The sequence below is a fragment of the Scyliorhinus canicula genome, chromosome 17, assembly GCF_902713615.1.
Source record: "Scyliorhinus canicula chromosome 17, sScyCan1.1, whole genome shotgun sequence".
NCBI classification, from domain to species: domain Eukaryota; kingdom Metazoa; phylum Chordata; class Chondrichthyes; order Carcharhiniformes; family Scyliorhinidae; genus Scyliorhinus; species Scyliorhinus canicula.
In genome coordinates, this window is record NC_052162.1 from 90,516,543 (window position 1) to 90,539,807 (window position 23,265).

Below are 23,265 nucleotides of genomic sequence, written 5' to 3' on the forward strand. Positions count from 1 at the left end.
ATTTTATCTTCACTTTGATTTCTCCTTTTGTCTTCACCTGTGACTTTGCGACCTTGTTACTGCACAAACAGGAAAAATCCCAGGATATTTGTCCTTCAACACTTCAGTAATTTGATTTTCCACTGGCGTATCGACCACAGTAGGCATCATTCCCACTTACAATCCAGCTATATCATTACCCAAAATAAAAGGTATTCCTGGACAAGATAGTTTCTCTGTTACTCCTATTACCACTTCACCACTCTTCACTGGATTTTCCGACGTTAACTTATATAGTGGAACACTACTCTTCTCACCCTGAATTCCACATATTACCACCTTTTCTGGCAATATTCCTCCCAAACTACATAACTCCTCACCTCTTACCATCAAAGATTGACTAGCTCCCTTATCTCTTAAAATTATGGCTTCTTTATCTGCTCCTTCCGGTACACACGAGTAAACTTTACCCACACAAGTAAATTATTTAAAGAGATCTGGCACCTTCTTATCAATCACCTCTTGATCAGGCTGTACATTGTTTTGCACCTTCTTTGCTTCAATCGGGCTTTCCTTTCCCACTTTAACAAACCCCACAGGCTTATCCTGTTTTATCACATCAGCCTTCGCAGTGCTTTTCTTCAACCCCCAATACTGTGACTTTATATGCCCTAGTTTATTACAGTAAATACATCTGAAACTTTTCAATTCTCTTCCACCCTCCTGGATTTCTTTTTTAATCTGAGGTACAGTCTTCTTATTATCTCCCATCAGATCCCCTTTACCACTTGAGTATTGCTCTTTTCCCCAATTTCTGTCCCTCACAGGCTGAAACTGATGTTGGAAACCAAACGTTGATTTTTGAACTAATTTATAATTATCTGCCATTTCTGCTGCTAATCTCGCAATTTTAACCCTCTGCACTTCGACATGAGTTCTCACTACATAAGGAATTGAATTTTAAAACTCCTCCAAAATCATCATTTCTCATACGTTTGAAAGCCCTTATCCACCTATCAAAATTACTCTGTTTGATCGTTTCAAACCCCGTATGTTTGATCACGTTCATTCCTTAAATTTCTAAACCTTCGTCTGTAGGCTAGGCACTAGTTCACATACACCTAAAATGGATTTTCTCATCTCCTCATATGTCTCAGATGCCTCCTTCGGTAGTGATGCAAACACTTCATTAGCTCTACCTACCAACTTTGTTTGAATCAGTAATACCCACATGTCCTGTGGCCATTTCATTTGTTTAGCTACATTCGCAAGTGAAATGGAAAATGCTCCTACATCCTTCTCATCAAACTTTGGCAATCCTTGGATATATTTAAAGAGATCCCACCAAGCCTTCGACTGTGACGCACATGCTCACTATCCTCCTCACTATCCTCAGACTATGTTTCTCTTTACATCCACCAATTTTAACTCTCATATTTCATGGCCATTTTCTGAAGTTCAAAGTCTGTCTTTTTCTTTTTCCCTGACCTGTATCTCCCTTTCTCTTTCTTTTTGTTCTGCTAGGGCTACTCTTTCTTTTTCCCTCATTTCATATTCAAGCTGCTTTAATTCTTTTTCATGCTCAAGCTGCATGATGTGGAAGTGAATTCTTGCCGTTTCCAATGTTTCAGGCTGTGTCTCAGGCAATTTTAAATGCTCAGCTACCGCCGCAATTACCTCTTCTTTTCGTATGTTGTCAGGTAATGTTAACTGCAATGATTTTGTCAAATCCAAAAGCTTTTTTTGTCTCTGTTTGTAAGGTACTGCATGTGACCTTCTCCACCCCCAAAAACTTCTGAGTCTCTGAAAGAGCCATTGTCCACAACACATTCCCTACTTAAACTGGAATACCACTCTTGTAAAGCAAACCCAAATATGCTCACCCCTCACTGTCTTTAAATTCACTCAACAACCCAATCATGAAAGATAGGACTTTTATCCCACGAGTCCACATCTTGTTATGGGTCAGGGTTTCGAAAACTCCTAAGCATATCATGGAATTCACCTGACACACAACTGTTTATAGATTTTGGTTATGAGGAGCACAAGGGCCTACCTTTCAGGTGTTATTCAACAGAGGCCTCAAGCACTTTTAATCAGAAACAAAGTTTATTCTACGAATTCAGTTAACATTTCTATAAACACACAGCATTTTTCTCAACTACAAACATAAATACTCCACACAGCTACAATGTGGGGTATATATAAAACTCTTAATAACTTCTCTTTTAACGGTTTCAATTTGATAACAACATCCAAAAAAGAGACAAACCCTTTTACCAAACAGTAGGTTTGAATTATTTCCAGAAAATAGGTATCACTTTTAAATTATCAAGTGATCTGGGCACCTTTTAACATGCAGAGAGAGACAAGGAAAACCTTCTTTGTCTGAATCCAGCTTCCAACTGTATAAACCGAAAGTAAAACTCAGAACCACGGCAGCTGCCAGCTCAAAACAAAAGTAAAACCAGTGCCACAGACCAGCTCCACGCACACAATGGCATCACTCAAGATATTTGATAATACACACATTTCTTAAGGGGACACCCCCATGACATTAGACAAAGTAGGACAAGTGGAAGTGATTTATTTAGATTTCCAGAAGGCCTTTGACAAGGTGCCGCATAGGAGACTGTTAAATAAGTTAAATAAGAACCCATGGTGTTAAGGGTGTAAGATCCTGCCATGGATAGAGGATCGGCTGACTGGCAGAAGGCAGAAAGGGGTCTTTTTCAGGCTGGCAACCGGTGACTAGTGATGTGCCTCAGCGGTCTGTACTGGGACCACAACTTTTCACAATATACATTAATGATCTGGAGGAAGGAACTGAAGGCACTGTTGCTAAGTTTGCAGATGACACAAAGATCTGCAGAGGGACAGGTAGTATTGAGGAAGCAGGGGGGCTGCAGAAGGACTTAGACAGGCCAGGAGAGTGGGCAAAGAAGTGGCAGATGGAATAAAAGTCGAAAAGTGTGAGGTTGTGCACTTTGGAAGGTGAAATGGAGGCATAGACTATTTTCTAAATGGGGAAATGCTTAGAAAATCAGAAGAACAAAGGGACTTAGGTGTCCTTGTTCAAGATTCTCTTAAAGTCAGCATGCAGGTTCATCGGCAATTAGGAAGACAAATACAATTAACATTCATCTCTGGAGGGCTGGAGTACAAGAGCAGGGATGTACCTCTGAGGCTGTATAAGGCTCTGGTCAGACCCCATTTGGAGTATCGTGAACAGTTTTGTGTCCAGTATCTAAGGAAGGATGTGCTGGCTGTGGAAAGGGTCCAGAAATCCACAAGAATGATCCCTGGAATGAAGAGCTTGACGTATGGGGAAAGGTTGAGGACTCTGGGTCTGTACTCGTTGGAGTTTAGAAGGATGAGGGGGAGGATCTTATTGAAACTTACAGGATACTGCGAGGCTTGGATAGAGTGGACATGGAAAGGATGTTTCCACTTGTAGGAAAAACTAGAACCCGTCTCAGACTAAATGGATGATCCTTTAAAACAGAGATGAGCAGGAATTTCTTCAGCCAGAGGGTGGTGAATCTGTGGAACTCTGCTGCAAAAGGCTGTGGAGGCCAAATTGCTGAGTGTCTTTAAGACAGAGATAGATAGGTTCTCGATTATTAAGAGGGTCAGGGTTCTGGGGAAATGGCAAGAGAATGGGGATGAGAAAAATATCAGCCATGATTGAATGGTGGAGCAGACTCGATGGACCGAGTGGCCTAATTCTGCTCCTATGGCTTATGGTCTTATGAATGTGGCACAGTGCCCTGCAAATGGGCCGCCGCCTTAAGCCTCTGTGATGCTGCTGCTGCCAGTTTCTCCAGCATCTGGCCACCTGGCCTGCCAACGCAACCGCGAGGGCAGCTTCCGCAGGGTCCACATTAATGTAATATCTGTAAGGAATTGGAAAGGGTGAGAGACTGACAATCAGCTATGGTTCCACCCGGATACCCACCCTCTCATCCCCTGCCATCCCTCAGGATGCCATCCAAAAGGCCCTGCACATGCACCCCAGCTGCAGCAGTGGTCCCTGGCATCAGATCCCAGACCTTGTACCCCAGACACTCTCAGGAAATGTTACCGGGACAGATAACATTACTGGTTCCCTCCCTAGCCAATGCATGTACTCTCTGGGTCGCGGGATTGTCCCCAGTGCTAAGGCCCAGCTCTTGGGTGTTTACCCTCTGATGTTAGTTTCTCTGCAGTTTGGAATTTCACACCTTTTGTTCTCTCTCGGGACTGCCATTAGCACTCTTTCCCCTTGCTTTCTGTGGCTGTTAGCATCCCATTTCCCTGGGATTTTGTGGCTATGACTCATCTTTCATTCTCACTCCACAATATAAATATTTCCCTCATTCCCTGTATTTAGCTTTGACAAAGGGTCATCTGGACTCGAAACGTTAGCTCTTTTCTCTCCCTACAGATGCTGCCAGACCAGCTGACATTTTCCAGCATTTTTGTTTTGGGTGTCTGAATGTTCGATGCCTCCGGAGTTCGGGACACGTGTCCAGGCCTCACAGCCGAATTAGGATGCATGGCAATAATAACCGCTTGCGTCATGGCATGTCTACCGATGGGAATCCACTTGGGAAGTGGTCACATAACTAGAATTGCCAATTCCCCATTAGTAATAGCTTTCAGCTGTGCGGCCAGTGGCCGCTGCAATCAGCGGAGGTTAAAGTGACCTTCAGCATATTACCACGAACGTGGTTCTATCACAGGTGCAACAGACAACCAGCAGCTGGACCTTGTCCCGTTGTGGGTATACACACTCCGGGGTTGGCATGGCAGGCCCACGGTCGCTGGACCTCTCTCCGCCCCCCCCCCCCCCCCCAACCAGTGGCGGCCCACCCCCCACCTCCCTCCCCCGCCCAACTGAGCCCCCTCTTCCCCGGGGGTACTGCTCGATTATCGAATGGCTATTCACCTCCTCGATCCCCACAGCAGCCTTTGAGGCAGCTTCACAACTTTAAATAGGTATACTAAACAGCGCCCATGTGAGCGCGCGCTGGGTGACAGTTAGATCAAAGAAGGCAGTTCGATAGGGGTCCATCCGTAAACGGTATGGACTTAATTATGATTATCCAGCTCTCGCCAAAGGGAGCAGGTCGCTTAGAATGGAAACTGATCTGTGCCCAGCGTGGTTCCCAATTTCAGCCTCTCCCGCAATCTAACTTGTCCACCCATATTCATGCCTGGCGTGATGCGGCCAGTAGATCACACCCCTTACATTTTCAGAGTTTGTCAGTATAACTCAGGAAGGGACTGATGGATTAATTTCTTGATTAATTTTCTCTTTTCCTCATGTGAATGCTTCTTAAACCCTCACTAGAATTTCAAGGCAATGAACTGTCTGAAGCTTCAATTTCTTATACCAACATTGTTCATACCTAGATTATTTATCTAATGATATAAAGGGTTTCCTGGTTCATTGAATTTAATGTCTTTCATAATTCAATGAACTGTTCCCTTTAATTTCTGTCTTTTTCTCCCCTGCACTTTGAATTCACTAAGTACCTCCTCCATTTTTGTAAGCCAGGAAAGGGAATCTCCAGACGTTGCCCAGACCCACAGCATAACCGATCATTGACAGCAAATAGTCAGCCTTTGAGGACCAGTAATCACGGTGCACATTCTTGTCACTTTCTTTGAGAGCCTGGGGAAAAGAGAGGAAATGGCTGACTCAGAAATTAGACTTTCACAGACTAGAACTCAAACATAAAACACTGTTCTCCATTTGGCAGTAATCTGTAAGTTTACTATTTACTCATGTGTCCTCTGAGAGGTGATTATTCTTTGAGAATCCTGTAAAGTTATCACTTTGTTAAGGATTGTTAAGGATTAATCAGCTCCACATCAGGTAATGATTTTTGAGGTCAAATCCCAGTTCCTTATGTGCATTTTAAAAGGGAAGTATCTCTATTTATAGGGGCATAGAATTAACAGTGCAGGAGGCCATTCAGCCCATCGAGTCTGCACAGGCCCTTGGAAAGAGCACCCTACTTAAGCAAATACCTCCATCCGATCCTTGAAATCCAGTAACCCCACTCAACCTTTTTTGGATACTAAGGGCAATTTAGCATGGCCAATCCACCTAATTTGCATATCTTTGGAACTATGGGAGGAAACTGGAGCACCCGGAGGAAACCCCCACAGACACAGGGAGAATGTGCAGACTCTGCACAGATAGTCACCCAAGCCAGGAATCTAACCCACGTCCCTGGCGCTGTGAAGCGACAGTGCTAACCTCTGTGCTACCATGTTGCCCCTAAAATTTTACCTCTACTCCACCGGTGGGTTTTGAACCCATATCCACAGACCTTAGCCTGGGACTCTGGATTACTAGTCCAGTGACATTACCGCTACCCCAGCATCAGCCCCATTTACTCAGCTGGTGATAACATCCAAGTTCCCAGAGTATTTGTACTGTTAATAGGTTGATCTGAATTTTTAATTATAGGGTATTTGTATTAGTTCCAGAACAGTCAGGACCAAGTGTAGTTATTCTGCATCTACAAGTTTTGCAAAGCTAACTTTTTGAAGACAAATTACCTGCTGCAATCACAGTACAGCTAAAGCAGAACTGTATTTGCTTTATACAGGGGTAGTTTATTCTAAGATAAAAATGTATAAAGGAAATCCACTGGTGCCCGAGTTCTTTGTAAACTTTTAAACTTTAATCTCCAGTTGTGCTCCAGTCAAAGAACAAAGAGCAATACAACACAGGGACAGGCCCTTCGGCCCTCCAAGCCTGCGCCGGCCATTGTACCTGCCTAAACTAAAATTGTATGCACTTACGGAGTCAGTGTCCTTCCATTCCAACCCTATTCATAAATTTGTCTAGATGCCCCTTAAATGCTGCTATCGCATATGCTCCCACCACCTCCTCAGGCAGTGCATTCCATATATTTACTACCCTGTGTGTAAAAGGCTTGCCTCGTACATCAGTTCTAAACTTTTCCCCACCCATTTAAACCTGTGTCCCCTAGTTCTTGACTCTCCTACCCTAAGAAAGAGCATCTTCTGTGTACCGTTCTGTCCATGCCACTCATAATCTTGTAAACCTCTATCAGGTCTCCTCTCAATCTCCGTCATTTCAGTGACAACAGACTGAGTTTATCTAACCTTTCCTCATAACTAATGCCCTCCATACCAGACAACATCCTAGTAAACCGTTTCTGTACCCTCTCCAAAGCAACCACATCCTTCTGGTCGTGTGGCGTTCAGAATTGTATACAATATTCCAAATGAGGCCTAGCTAAGGTTCTGTTCAGCTGCAACATGACTTGCAATTTTTATATTCAATGCCCCAACCAATGAAGGCCAGAATGCCATATGCCTTCTTGACCACCTTATCCACATCCATTGCCACTTTCAGTGATCGGTGGACATGCACTCCCAGATCTCTCTGCCTGTCAGTACTCGCAAGAGTTCTACCATTTATTGTGTAATTCCTACATTCCTTCCAAAGTGCATTACCTCACACTTTTACGGATTAAACTCCATCTGCCATTTCTTCGCCCAAGACTCCAACCAATTTATATCCTGCTGAATTCTTTGACAGTCCTCTTCACTATCCGCAACTCCACCAATTTTTGTGTCGTCTGCAAACTTACTATTCAGACCAGCTACATTTTCTTCCAAATCATTGATATATACCACGAACAACAAAGGCCCCAGAACTGAACCCTGCGGAATGCCGCTAGTCACAGCATTCCTTTCAGAAAAGCACCCTTCTGCTGCTACCCTCTGTCTTCTGATCCCATGTGACTTCACCATTTGTACCAGTCTACCATGAGGTACCTTGTCAAAAGCTTTACTGAAGTCCATGTATACAACATCTACTGCCTTTCCCTCATCTAACATCTTTGTCACTTCCTCGAAAAACTCGATCAAATTAGTGAGGCACGACCTCCCCTTCACAAAACCATCGTGCCATCATTAATCAGTCCATTTGTTTCCAAATGTGAGTAAGTCCTATCTCTTAAGAACCTTTTCCGATAATTTGCTTACCACTGACGTAAGGCTCACCGGCCTATAATTTCCTGGATTATCCTTGCTGCCCTTATTAAACAATGGAACAACATTGGCTACTTTCCAGTCCTCTGGAACTTTACCTGTAGCCAATAAGGATACAAAGATTACTGTCAAAGCCTCGGCAATTTCCTCCCTTGCTTCCCTCAGTATTCTGGTGTAGATCCCATCAGGCCCTGGGGACTTATCTACTTTAATGCTTTTTAAAATGCCCAACACCTCCTCTTTATTAATATCAACATTTTTAATCACCTGTTTTCACCTTCAAGTGATCTCACATGCACAACAGGGTGATAGCAGTTCAGTTGCACTTGTGCTGATTATGGTGTGTCGCTGGATGAGAAGTATAGTTGCATTGCTAACTCGAAAAATCTTGGAGCCAATTATCCTTAATATTATGTTAGCCATATGAGTGAAGAGAGATTTTTCAGTTACTTTGAGGTAACTCATTTATGATTTGCCTTTTATGGCAAGACGAACTAGAAAACAGTTCACCAAATGCTTCAGATGTTTCATTGCTAATATCAACAGCCAAAATTGTTAACGAATTGGGTAAAGTATTTTGGGCAGGATTCTCCGATTTGGAAACTGTGTCCTGATGCTGGCATGGGAAGGGTGGCATTTTATGACTGCAAAAATAGTGCAAAATGGCCATCGATCCTCCCTCTGGTGGGGGGCTAGCAGGCATGCAGTGTAGAGCCCCCGGCTCTAGCTGCAGATACGGCCGGAGAATTGCCGGGCCCTTGGCTGCACATGTGTACTGTGGCGGCCTGCAGCGGCTGTGCCGTGCAACATGGCGCCAGCCAAATAGTGCCCATTGCAAAAGGGGGTCGCCCCTGATTTCGGCGCAAATTGGTGGATTCTCCGGCCGATCGCGATTTCGGTTTCAGAGACCAGGGAGAATCCCGACCATTGTGTTTAATGGAAAACTTTAATTGGGATTAACAGAGGAACAAAAAAGTGGCCATTGGAGTTGCTTTTTAACTGCTCAAGTGAATCCCATCCCCAAATTATTTATCATGAGTGAAATGATTGAAGAAACAGGCTGCATTATTTTAATCATTGAAAAAGAATGTTTTATACATTGGATTAGTATCATATTGCCGGATAATTCTGTGTCTTCAGTAGTTTTATAACTCTGCTGATTTGTGCTGATTGTCACTTTAAGGGTCATCTAACTTGGGGGACTAATTGGGGTGGAAAGTCGGTAATCACACCAGGCGGTGAAGTCCTCTCTAAGGCATGTAGGGCAGGGTTTTTCAAAGTGCGTGTTGTGACCTGCGGTGGGTTGCAGACGGGTATCAGAAGGATCATGGATTTAAGGGTCGCGTGTGATTCAATGGGGATGCGGTTATTTACATCCTCCTGACAGGGCTGGGAGAAACATTGGTTTCTTGTCTCCTCAAAAATGTGGGGTGGGATTGTCTGTTCCTGAGACTAGGTGTTGACGCCGGATTTGTGGACTTCTACAACAGCAAAACTGGCACCGAACCTGTGACATTATACAAATGTACACCATATGAAGAGTTAATGTTATGTTAAGCCTATCCACTAGAGGGAGCTAAAGGACAGTACTATAAATTGCACTGGCTCTTGGGCTTGGGGGGAGGGGGGGGGGGAGATTTGATTGGAGCTGAAGAAGACAAGATTCATAGTGCATTGCTGAGCTAGTTAAGATATAAGAGTTATAGTTAGTAGATAGAGATAGTGTCAGTGAGTGTTGTTCAATTCTTATGTATGTTTGCTATTTAGAATAAGTGTCAAACTCAAATTTAGTAGTGTTAATAAAATGAGTTGAGTTCTTCAAGAGCTTTGTGTATCTTTGTGATCATTACACCTTCCATCCTGGAATCCCCTCACATAGATCCCCACAGAACTTGGACTGATTCAGCGATGGTGCAGGGGCTAGCACCGGCATCATGAGGAACACAATTGATTCCAATGAGAAATAGTGCAGGATTTGCTGGATCCATGATAGTCACGGGAGGCTGACAAGCTGCAGCCGCATATACGCACTTCCCTCCTCACACACAATCATACGAGCCAACAAGATGGCACTGGCTACGCTGGAGTATGCCCATCCCATTTATGGGTCGGCTGGAACCAGAGGGCATCGAGGGGAGTTGCGTGGGGGGATACCCATACGACATGTAGCCCTAAGTTCACAGTAAGCAGTCAGCGGGGTGCGCAGCCACATGGCTGCATTGCAAGTTGAGACAATGGTGCTCCATACCTATCCACCCCCACCCCACCTTCTGTACTCCCCCACTCCCCCGGCCCTTACAGAAGCCTCTCCGGCCAGCGGCACAACTATCAGCAAACTTTGGCGATGTTGGACGTTTTCCATACCCCCTCTCTCTCCCTCAGCAGCTACGGCGTCTGTTTCACAATTTTTAAAAGCACAAGTGAACCTCTCCGTTGGGAATTCACCCCAGCGGAGGCGGAGAATGGTGGAAGCCCTGGAGAGTACCCGGTCAGGCCCACTAATGATATGCCAACAGTGTTTTCTGTACGTGCGTTCTAGAACGCATTGACACCGCTGTCAAGGCACGGGAGAATTGCAATTTGGCGTGAAACCAGCACTTGCCACGATTTTGGCGTCAAAACCGATTCGCTGCCCAATCGCTTTTCCTGATTCCACCATCAGCCGATGGAGAATCCTACCCATGATTTATCGAACTGCGCAGCACTCCCCTAACATCAGCACGGTGGCAATCAAATTATTTCTTGTTTTGAATACACCACTGCGAAGGAGCACAACTCATGTGCTGTGACAAGACAAAGGAAAATAAATCACTTCCCAGTCATAATTGGCATTGAAACCAATCTATCAGGAAATAATATCATGCAAAATAGCTTCACTGCAAATCTTGCTTAAAAGTACCATTGTGTTATATTTTGCGGAAATGCACTTGTGCATTTGCGGCGGCCAGCCAGGTAACAATTATCAATGGCCGCACAAACTGTATGGTCTTTGATAAAACTTGCATCAGAGATGGAGGATGTTAGTGATTAAAAGCTTCATGCTTGCACACAAAGGCAGTGTAATCAGTCTGAAGTTTTTGTGATGTTTCTCAATTTTGCAGAAGGTTATCACTGCACAAATAGAATGGGCTTCCAAGACACGGAAGGGAATTTTGAGAATAATATTGGCAAAAAATAAAACATAGCCATTAATTAACTCCAGAATTCTCCAGTAGGTGGAAATATCAGAGTAAGTGACTATTTAATGCCCATTGCAAGCTGAAATTGAGAAGTTGACAGCGGCTCCCAAATGTCTGTTCATGCCAAATGCTGCAGTTATTCCACAACAAATGAAATGAAATGAAAATCGCTTATTGTCACAAGTAGGCTTCAAATGAAGTTACTGTGAAAATCCCCTAGTCGCCACATTCCGGTGCCTGTTCGGGGAGGCTAGCACGGGAATTGAACTGTGCTGCTGGCCTGCCTTGGTCTGCTTTAAAAGCCAGCTCTTTAGCCCTGTGCTAAACCAGCTCCAGGATGAGAGGCAGAAGGATTATTTTCCATCTCTCACAGCTGGTCACATTATTGTGGAAGGAGCAAATCAACTAATATATTTGACATTCAATAGGCGTCTACTTCATCAGTTACAACAATTGACATGGAAAGTATTTGAAATGAATTGCTGCATTTACTCAGGAAAACTGAACAATCTATCGATCTGTTGTCTGGTATTTCGATAGAATGTGCAGTAAAATTGTAAAGGTTAAATCATAATATTTATGTACAGAAATGGTGAGGTTATGAGTGTGCAATGTCATTACTTGGATAAACTGAAAAGAAATTGGGAGACTGCAGTGTAGTAATGTTACTAGACTAGGAAGCTAGATGCCAAGTCAAATGGTCTGGGGGCAAATGTTCAAATTCAACCACGGCAGCTGGTGGAATTTAATTTTGGGTGGCACAGTGGTAAGCACTGCCTCCTCACAGCGCCAGGGACCTGCGTTCAATTCTGACCTTGTGTGACTGTCTGTCAGTTGATTGCACATTCACCCCCCCCCCCCCCCCCCCCGTGTGTGTAGATTTTCTCCACATGCTATGGTTTCCTCCCACAGTCCAAAGATGTCCATATTAGGTGGATTGCCCATGCTAAATTGCCCCCTAAGTGTCTAAAAGATGTGCAGGTTAGGTGGGGTTACAGAGATAGGACGGAGAAGTAGGCCTAGCTGGAGCTCTTTCAGAGGGTTAGTGCAGACTCGAATGGCCTCCTTCTGCAGTGTAGAAATTCCTTGCTCAGTGAAGCAGTTGAGGCTAAAGGAATTAAGGGCTATGGTGAGCGGGCGGGTAAGTGGAGCTGTCCACAAAAAGATCAGTCATGATCTCATTGAATGCTCAAGGGGCCAAATGACCTGCTCCTAGTTCTTATTTCTTACAAAGACCTCAAACCCAGCAGCGAAGATCTTCAAATCTTTCATACCCATTTAATCCCTATTATTTTTTTGAATCTTTCCTACTCCCAGTGCATGTTTGTCTTGTGTGTGTCTGGGTGGAGGGTGGGATGGGGCTCTGGGAAGGGTTAGACTAGTAGACCATTGTTCCGTTATTTCCATTATATGTTTATCTTTTCCTATTGTTATAAATAAACAGTTTATTAATGTTTTACTTATAAATCTGGTGCCAGTAACTCATTGGAACAGTCAAGGTTTAAAGATCTCAGGAAAATACACAAATTATAGGTTAATTCACTTATGTTGGGACTGTGGGGCTGGAATTGACTGTGTACTCACCCAGGGTGTCAAAACATAAACTGCCTGATTTGAAACATTAGTCGGCGAATTTGAGATTCAGAGTAAATTATGAAGACACACAGGTTTGTAGTAATATAACAAGATGGCTTTGGAAGCAGGTAAGCATTTTCTCCAGGTGCAAGACTTTATTCTGATTCACTTATTGGGACTTCACAAAGACAAACTCGTCGAGTTGGCAGGTGAATTACAATTGGTGGTACCAGCTAAAACTACGAAGGCGGAGGCAGTTGATAGGATCGCTAAACATTTAAATTTGCCACAGCTGCAGAGAGCACAGTGAGGCCGATGTGATTGTGTAGCATCAGAGTATTCTTCTGGCGGCAACACGGAGCTGGAGAGGCCATGGTTGCAGTTAGAGCATGAAAGAGAATTTTTAAAATTGGAGATGGAAATGAGAAGAGGTAAGAGAGAAAACAAAAGAGAGAACAAGAGTAAAGAAAGAGGGGAGAGAGAAAATGAAAAAAGAAAGAGAAAGGGAACAGAAAAGAGAAAGAGGGTAAAGAAAATGAGAGAAAAGAGAGAGAGAGATACAGCTTCAGGTACTGGAAAAGAGTGGGAAGCTGCCAGAATGTAGATCGGAGAACTCAGTGGTGATATGTTTAAGTTGATACAGGCTCTCCTAAAATGCCTGAAGGCCCAGTGTTTGTTTGATGCTGCCTCTTCTGCTCCTGTGGCCTGGAAGAAGACAAAGGGAGGATGTAAGCAGGTTTACTTCCAGTCTGAAGAAGGGGTGCTCTTTCACTCTTCTGTTGTGCTCTATGTTAGTGTGACTTTCCACTATGATTACTCCTGCCTTTGAGAGCTGCTGAGAGCTCCCAGAAGTGAAGATGGAGGCAGATCGACCCAAATGCCCTTGTAGCCTAGAAGCTCTGTTTGCCGCTGTCTCTTTTGTTTCTGTGGGCTGGATTAAGGAATGGGAGGGAGTAAAATGAAACTATAACCAGTCCTGATGAAGGGGAAGGGTGGTGGCCCTATTTAACTGAGCAATTGCTGTAGATATTGAAGAACTGATTTTGCAGCTTGTTGGTGACTATTATATGTTTAATATCTGGAAGCCGTGTGATTGCTTGGCTTCTGCCTTTTACTCCTGTGGCCTGGATCAAGGAGACGGAGAAAGTCCCAATGGAGGAGGGGAGGGGAAGATGACAGCCTGATTCACTGAGCAACCAGCTGAAGATATTGAGGAACTGCTCTTGCAATTTGCTGGTGCTGACTGTTCAATGTTTACTGCCTGGAAGCCATGTGTTTGCTTGTTGCTGCCTCTTTCACTTCTTTGGCCTGGAGCAAGGAAAGGCAGGAAATCAGGTGACCTGTTGCCCATGCTGTAGGGGTAGTTTGGCAGCCTGATTCAATTGAGCAGTTTGCTGAAGGTATTGAAGGACTGCTTTGCAGGTTGCTGGTGACTTTGTTGCAAATGTAACTGTTTAATGTTTAATATCTAGAAACCATGGGCTAGATTCTCTGATTTTGAGACGAAGTGCTAAAGCTGGCGTGGGAACCGTGGTGTTTTACGACAGCAAAAACAGGGCAACAGGTGCACCAGTTCAGTAACTCTAAATGGACTAGCACCATCGCCATGTGGAACACAACCGGTTCCATGCAAAATAGGTCCGTGATTTGCGCACATAAGATTCCTGTGCCGCAGCTACACTTAAACGATCCTTCCCCCCATACACACCGTCCCAGTCAACAAGATGTATGGAAGAAGAGCAGCGCCACGGTTCAGGGGTGCAGAGCTCGAGACCCGCCTGGACGCCATGGAGGAGAGAAGGATGACCCTTAGCCCTGGCCTGGGTGGAAGGCCACCAGGCGCCGCCGTACGCCGAGCCTGGGAGTAGGTGGCAGACGTGGTCAGCACCATGGGCAACATCGTCCGGACTGGCCTGCAGTGCTGGGAGACTATACGACCTCCTCAGGGAGGCCAGGGTGAGTCGGCTTCTCCTTGCCCAGGCACGAACCCCGCACCCTGACATACCTGTAACCCGGCCCCTCCACCTCAAGGACGGCCAAGCCCCCACCCTGCCCAACATGCCAGCAACCATGCCAGCCTGAATTACCGGGTGCCCTGGCCACTGATGCCATCATCTACTCAACCCCTGAGCTGCATGCATCGGAACATGTAACACTGTCATTGTTTGTGTTTCCACTCACCCCACTCCCCCCAGGAAAAGGCCGTGCACAACCACCGGGAGCGGGATAAGACCGAGGACTACCACCAGACCTGCAGCCCCTCACCCTGCCTGAGCAGTGGGCACTGGACGTGGTTGGCGGCCCGGAGGAAAGCGAGGTTGATGACTCGGAGACCCTGCTTAGTTGCAAATCCCCATGACACATGTTCCCCCCTCCCCAACCCCTCTCCCACCCCCATGACACATGTGTGGGCACCCCCCCACCCCATATCCTCCTCACTCCCCCACCCCCTCAGCTCATACCCTCCTCACCTCCCCTCACTCCCACACCTCTGTCTTCACCTACCCCAACCCACAAACCCCCCACCCGTCTTGTCTCTTACTGGACATGCCGGAGATGAGGCCAGTTCATCCGCAGACCTCGCCCGCAGCCAGTTCCAGAGCCCCCCCCCCCCAGGCGGCCGAGCACTGACTGAGAGAGCAGCCTGAACACCAGCCCTTTTCTTGAGACTCAGGAGACCCCAGAGTTCAGGTCAGAGGACACAGACTTCCCATCACAGCTGTCTCCAAAGCCATCCCCCGACTTCCCATCACAGCTGTCTCCAACGCCCTCCCCCATCTCAGAAACTATCACCTCGGTTGGGCACATTCGTGACGATGCTTCAAGGACACTATCTGGTGCGCACCACACAACGCATCAGGTTCAGCAGGTGGAGGTAGGAGTAGCCGATGGGTGGACGGTCGGAGGTCATGTCAGTCCCAGGAACCAGCTGCCGTCCAGACAGGCCCCAGGCTCCTGGAACATCCAGTCCCAGTGGATGTACATTCAGAGACCCAGCGTCCAGCATCTGCAGGCAGAGGTAGAGTCTATCCACATGCAGAAGCAAGGGATAGTACTGGTCATGCGTGCCACCCAGGCCAACACTGCATGGTGGCGTCAGCAGTGGAGGCAATGGGGCCGACTGTGTCGGATATTGGTCAAGCGTGTGCAAGGCCTGGGCATTTTGTGCAGGTGGTGGCCGAGTCTCAGGACAGGGCTGCCCTCTCACAGGCAGCCATGTGCCAGAACTACCTGGACATTGCAGCTGCGCTCCTCAGCATAGCCCAGTCATAGCAGGCCATGGCTGAGAGCATCGGTGGCATTGCCCAGGCGCTGGCTGGTGCTGCACAGTCCCAGAGGGATGTGGCCCAGTTGTCCCAGACCCTCAGGCTAGTGGTACAGACCCTCAGGATGGTGGCACAGACCCTCAGGGAGGTGGTCCACCATGTGCTCTATGGCTGTGAACGTGCAGACCCTGGTTGAGCCCAGAGAAGGCCTCCAGGACTGGCAGCGCCAGGTTGTGGGGGGGCCTCAAGGGAGGTTTCCGCTCACACCCAGTGGAGTGGCCCGAGGACCATCGGGCACCCCAAGGGAGGAGCTCATGGGCCCGTGCCATGGACCCCCGCAGGGGAGGTGCCAGAACAGCGCAGCACCTTGGACTCTTCTCCCCGCTCCCCCTTCCTGTCCCTGGTGCATCTGGTAGGCAGCAGGCAGAACAAGGCGGCACCATGCCACACGAGATGCCCGATCAGCTGCCAGGCCCATCCAGGCCAGGTCGCCCCAGGACGTGTGCGCCAATGGGACCCTTGTCGCAGGGCAGGAATCACAGCAGGCTGCCTCCACTCCTGCTGTACCGTCTGGGGAACCACCTAGATGTAGCGTTAGGGCCCGTAAGGCCAGAAAGTTAGGTACCAGTTAAATTGGCACATTTTAGTTATAGGGGCTAGTGCACATATTGTATATATTTGTTCACAATAAACACCTGTTAACATCGTTGAAACATGCCTCGCTGTTCTGCCTGATGGGTGTGCGGGTGGGTCGGTCAGTGCTGGCAAGGGGGAGTGAGGTGTGAGGGACCAGTGCAGGTCCAGTGGACCACCCCCCGCCATTGGGTCCTGTGGTTGGCGGGGGGGGGGGGCGGCTCAGCCTGTCCCCTCCGCACCCCGCATGCCTGGTGTCTTGTCCAGCAGCCCGCGGTCACTCCACACCTTTTCCTACCTCCTCTCTCGCTCAGCAGCCAGGACGCCACGTTCACGATTTTTATAATCCAGCCCCGTGTGTCTGTTGTCACCTCTTTTGCTTCTGTGCACAGAGGACATGGAATGGATGTAAGATGATCCCTATCAGTACTGGAGAGGGGGAAGGGCTGATAGGCCAATTTGACTATGCCACTTGCTGAAAATACTGAGATAAGTGCGTCTCTTATTTAGAGTACCCAATCCTCAGCACAGCAGACCCAGTGCTATCCACAGTGCCACCCCCAGGAAAGTGCTTTTGAAGATTGTTGGTGGCCTTATTGTATTGTTGACTGTTTCATGTTTGAACTGTGTATCTGTCCGCTGCACCTCTTTTGTTTCTGTTGTCTGGAATGCATGGAAAGGAAGTAAGATGACGTCTACCAGTGTACACAAGGTAAGAGCACATGGTGCAGGAGGGATAACATATGAAAAAAAGGACAGCACGGTAGCACAAGTGGATAGCACTATGGCTTCACAGCGCAAGGGTCCAATGTTCGATTCCCTGCTGGGTCACTGTCTATGCGGAGTCTGCACATTCTCCCAGTGTCTGCGTGGGTTTCCTCCAGGTGCTCCAATTTCCTCCCACAGTCCAAACACATGCAGGTTAGGTGGATTGGCCCTGATAAATTGCCCTTAGTGACCAAAAAATGTTGGGAGGGGTTATTGGGGTACGGGGATAGGAAGTGAGGGCTTAAATGGGTCGGTGCAGACTCGATGGGCCGAATGGCCTCCTTCTGCACTGTATGTTCTATGTAGTGCTGAAGATGGGGAAGGGGCAGCTGGCCGATTCGAATATGCGATTTGCTGAAGGTATTGAGGAAATGCTTTTGCAGATTGCTTCATTATACTGTTGACTGTTCAATATCCGGAAGTCATGTGTTTGCTTTGCACTGTTCTTTAATGCCTGGTGGCTGTGTGCTTGTCTACTGCAGCCCCTTTTTGCTTCTGTGGTCTGGAGTACAGAACTACTGCCAGTGCTGGAGAGGGGGAAGGGGTCCTCTCTTGCTCTTCTGCCATGCTCTGCATCAGTGTTATTGTTACGCTACCCCTAAGCGACTGTCCACTGATGGGAGTCTGCTACTGGTAATTGCAGGAGGGTGGCGAGTGGTTCCGATGCTGGTAACTTCATCGTACTGTTGACTGCTTAATGTTTAACGTACATTGTTTTCTTTGTCCGAATATACCGTAGTAGCGCTGTTTGTACCGATATTCTGTAACCAAAAGGGGCCCATGTATGGCATAGTGCCTTTTCTTGTTGGTTAATGTGATATGTGGACTGTTAAGTTGTTTGTTTTTATCTTCTTTTAATAAAGGTATTGTTGACCATTTAATAAACAAAATATTCTCAAGTAGCTTCAGGTTGTGGGTGCGGTTTGCTCCTACTTTTGGCTGCAAAATGCCAAAGGCCTAGTGTTCTGCTTCTGCGCCTGGAATATGCAAAGAGAGGATGCAAACAGGCCTATTACCAGTCTGAAGAAGGGGAAGGGAGGTTCATTCACTCTTCTGCTGTGCTTTATGTTTGTGTGACTTTCTGGTATGATTATTCCTATCTTTGAGGTCTGCTGCTGGGAGCTGCCAGTGGGGGAGAAAGGTGAAGTGAACTGAATGCTGTTATAGCTGCCTGGAAGCAGTGTGTCTGCCTGATGCCACCTCTTTTGCTTCTGTGGCCTGGAGTAAGGAATAAGACTGAGTAAGATGGAACTACTGCCAGTGGCGATGAAGGGTAAGAGTTGGTGGCCCGCTTCAGCTGAGCAACTTGCTGAAGATATTGAAGACTTCTTTGCAAGTTGCTGGTGACTTTATTGCAGTTAACTGTTTAATGCCTGGAAACAGTGTGTCTGTATGCTGCCACCTCTTTTGCTTCTGTGGCCTGCCAGGGAGGAAGTAAGATGATCCCCACCAGTGCTGGAGAGGGGAAAGAGGTGGTGGGCCGATTCAATTACACAATTTGTTGATGGTACCAAGGAAATGCTTTTGCAGATTGCTGGTAACTTTATTGTACTATTCACTGTTCATGTTTGCTATCTGGAAACTGTCTGTCTGCTGTTGCCTCTTTTGCTTCTGTGGCCTGGAGTGAATGGAAAGGGAGGAAGTATGACGATCCCTACCAGTGCTGGAGAGGTGAAAGGGGCAGTGGACCAATTTGACAATGCCATTTGCTGAAGGTATTGAGGAAACGCTTTTGCAGATTCCTGATGGCTTTATTGTGCTGTTAACTGTTGAAAGTCCAGAAGCTGTGAGTTTGTTATTACACTGTCAATTGTTTAATGCATGAAGGCCATGTGCTTGTCTGCAGCAGGCTCTTGTGATTTGGAGGCCTGGAGTAACCACTGCCAGTGCTGGAGAGGTGAAAGGGCTGCTTTCTCGCTCTTCTACTGTGCTCTGCATCGGTGTGACTTTCCGGTGTATTGGTGCGTTATCCCGAGCAACATTGCATTGACGCAAGTCTACTGCTGGGATCTACAGGAGGGGGAAAGAGGGCAGTTAGTTGATTTGGATGCAGGTGACATCATTATACTGTTGACTGTTTAACAAGTATTTGGTTTTCTTTGTATAACTGCACTTTGTAGCTTTTGTATTTGTACCAAAATTCTGGAGTGAAAAATGAGCCTGTGTACATATGGGATGGTGCCTTTTCCTTGTGTTTAACCGGTATTGCGATATATGGACTGTTATGTAGTTTTATCTATTTGCATAAAAGGTACTTAAAGGTACTGTTAATCTTTTAATAAACATAATATTCTGAAGTGGCTGGAGGTTGTGTGTGCTTTTTGCTCCTGCTTTTGGCCGAACAATGCCTGAAGGCCTAGTGGCTGTTTGCTGCTGCCTCTTCTGCTTCCGTGGCCTGGAATAAGGCAAAGGGAGGGTATAAGCAGCCTACTACCAATCTTCTTGTGTTCTATGTTAGTGTAACTTTCTGTTAATGATTAATTATTCCACCTTTTGAGAGGCTGCTGGGAGCTACAAGGGGGGGGGGGGGGGGGGAGAGGCAGAGTGATGAAACTACGCTGTTTTTCTGACACCTTTGCTTCTGTGGCCTGGTGAAAGCAACAGGAGAGATGAAACTATGCTGATGTAGCAGAAGGGTGGCAGCCCGATTCAACTGAGCAACTTGCTGAAGATATGACAAACTGCTTTTGCAGCTTCATGGTACCTTTATGGTACTGTTGACTGTTCGATCTGTAATGTCCGGAAGCAGTGTGTTTGCTTGCTGCCATCTCTTACTTCTGTGGCCTAGAGCAAGGACAGGGAGGAAGTCAAGTGAACTGCTGCCGGTGCTTATGGGGGGGGTGGCCAGATTCAACTGAGGAACTTGCAGAAATGGTCTGGCAGATTGCTGATGATTTTACTGTACAATGTTCATGTTTAATGCCCGGAGGCCGTGCATTTACTATTGTACTGTTGCGGTTTACTATTTAATGCCTGGAGGCTGGTACTTGTCTTGATGCCTCTCCCCTCTTGCTTCTGTAGCTTGGGGCAAAGGTAAAGGTGGCCGTAAGATAACCTACCAGTGCTGGCAATGGGGCAGGGATGTTCTTTTCCTCTTCTGCCGTGCTGTTTCTGTAACTTTTCTGATGTGTTACGTTACCTTTGAGCAATTTTTCCACTCATGCGGGTCTCCTGCAAGAGCTGCAGGAGGGAGAGGCTGGGTTGGCGGAAGGCGTTATTGCATTGTTACTGTCTAAAGGTGTGTTTGCCTGGAGCAGCCCCTCGTCCTTGTGGCCTGGAGTACGGAATCTGCCACCACTGTTGGAGGTGGGGGGAGGGGAGGTTTTCTTTCGCTCTTCCACCATGCTCTGCTTCGGTGAGCCTTTCCGGTGTATTGTTACTCTATCCTCCTCCCCATGCAACTTTCGACAGTCGACAGCTGGGGGCTGCGGATGGGGGAGGTAGCAGCGGGTTGATTTGGATTTGGTTACTTCATTGTACTTTTTTTATTCGTTCAGAGGATGTGGGCATTATTAACCAGGTCACACATTACCCTGGTTCTCTGGATGATTAGTCCAGTGACAATACTACCACGCTAACACCTCCCCTATTGTTGACTGTTTTAACGTGTATTTGATTTTCTTTGTATAAATGTACTTTTGTGGTTTTCTTCGTATAAATTAATTGTTGTAGCTTTGTTTGTACTGATACTCTGTAGCGAAAAGGTGCCTTTTATGGAACGGTGCCTTTTCCTTGTCCATTACTGGTTAATGTGATATATGGACTATTGTGTAGTTTGTTTTTATCTTTTTTCTATAACTGCATTGTTGACGATATAAGAAACAAAATATTCTCATGTGGTGGTAGGTTGTATTTGTTGCTTGTAGCTGCAACTACCTGGAGGTTGTGCATTTGATTGCTGCTTCTTTGCTTAGAGAGCCTGGAGAAAAGGAAAGGAAGGAAAGAAGAAGATCTGTTGCCTGGGATGGAGAAAGGGAAGGGAGCTCATTCTATCCCTTCTGGCTTGCTCTGGGCTGGAGCAAATTTCCATGGATCTGCTGGAGGGAAAGTGAAGCAAGCTTAGACTGCAGGAGTCCCTGGGCATGGACTTGAGCCTGGGGCCAGCTATAACACTGACTGCATCAGTAGCAGCAGCTGCAGCCTACGAAGAGTGAGGAAGGAAGGAAGGACCAGCCCTTTTAAATGGAAACCCCTCCTTTCCACCAAACCACCCTTTTGTGCCCAAGTTTCTGTACCTCCCTCCCATGTCTCTCTCTTCCCCCCCCCCCCCCCCCACTTCCTCACTCCTCCACCCACCACCTGGGAGAAGAGCGCCTTTCTCCCCCTCCCTATCATTTCCTTACCCAGACCACATTGGGGTGCATGCAGCACTGCCCGGATAAATGGCAATTCCATCTTCGCCACTGAGGGGCACTCTATGGCCACCTATGTGGGAATGGTGGCTTCCAATGCCCGCCACTGCTCTGTGGCCCTGCCCCTTTTTGATTGCTAACACAAAAGCTCCTGGTGTGGGCAGGGCTCACCCGTATGCATTCAGATACAGTCGACATGCTGGCATTATCACAACCTGCTGAAGGATGAGTGGTTCCTGGGCTTGTTTTGTCGCTTCTGGGCCAGATAGATAAGGAAGCTGGGAGGCTTCCCCTCCTTGAGGCTATGCTGTGACATGAGCATGCCTTCTGTTAGGAGTATGCGAGGGAGTTGAGGAAGAGACGTAAATCCAGGAGTTAGAGAAGGAGGTGCTCGACCTGGAGTCATGTCCCAGTCAGCCCGATGAGAATCTGGTTCACAGGGAGAACAAAGGGCGCACTGTGGGACCTTCAAATTGTCAGTTGCCCTAGTACGTATGCGAGGCCGAGTATCCATCTCCTCACGGACATGGATCTTGACTCCCCTTCGTCTACGCCCTTCAAAGAAAGGCGTGGTGTCTGTCAACAGCTCCCAACTCTACTGATTGATGATGGATTCGGAGGGCATCAGGACATGCTGACTGCGGAGTTTTCCAGGGCCGCATGGGGCTCCTGGAGGAAGTCTCACGGCCAGCAAGATACCCCTTTCATGGTGCAAGGTCACTATTACCCTGCTATCGAAGAAGGGGGAACTCCGCCTTCTGCCTACTTAAAAACTGGCAACCAGTCTCCCTCCTCAGCATGGATGCTAAAATCTTCACCAAGCTAATGCATATCTTTATGCCCTGGCACCGTGCTGGACCACATGATCCACCCTGACCAGTCCTACATGGTCCCGGCCAGACCATTCATTTTTCTTTCTTTTTGTTTTATGTACGTTTAATTACCCAATTTTTTTTCCAATTAAGGGGCAATTTAGCGTGGCCAATCCACCTAACCTGCACATCATTGAGATGTGGGGGTTGTAAGCCAGCTGGTTGCCTCCATGTTGTGGTACTGGCTGGTTATTCAGACTCCTCCCCCTAATGAAACTCCAGAGAATTCTCAGACACTTCTTCTGGGTCACTGCTGAGGTTCTGAATCTCCTGCTTCGGGAGAGCATTGGTGTACCTTCACAAATGTGATGACATTCCGCCTTCAACCCCTTTATTGTGGAGATGCCAGTGGTGTGCCCTGGCGAGGTATTTCTTCTGCCAGGTGAATGGCCTGTGCAGCTCCAGTTCATGGACCCGGGGGAGGGAGGAGTCTTCATTACTCCCTGCAGGTGCTGTCCATCTTTTATAGGACCTTCTCAAAGTTTGAAACATAATCATCTCGGGCCGCAGAGCGCCCTGTCAAGAGTAGTGGCAGTTGTCAGGGAGCCACTACTCAGAAATCTGCATCTCCACCATTATCATCAAGTGGCTGGCAGAGCAGAGGGCTGTGGCTGCCAGG

At 47.0% G+C, this 23,265-nt stretch overlaps 1 protein-coding gene across 2 annotated transcripts in view; it reads right to left on the minus strand.

Moving 5' to 3' along the window:
• LOC119952286 (sodium- and chloride-dependent neutral and basic amino acid transporter B(0+)-like) overlaps positions 1 to 23,265 on the minus strand; it is a 212,114-nt gene that overhangs the window by 183,280 nt on the left and 5,569 nt on the right. For both annotated transcript variants that reach the window (XM_038775912.1, XM_038775911.1), the window contains exon 2: positions 5,500 to 5,638. In XM_038775912.1, coding sequence (XP_038631840.1) covers positions 5,500 to 5,638 — 139 coding nt within the window. The remainder of the gene's footprint in view (positions 1 to 5,499; positions 5,639 to 23,265) is intronic.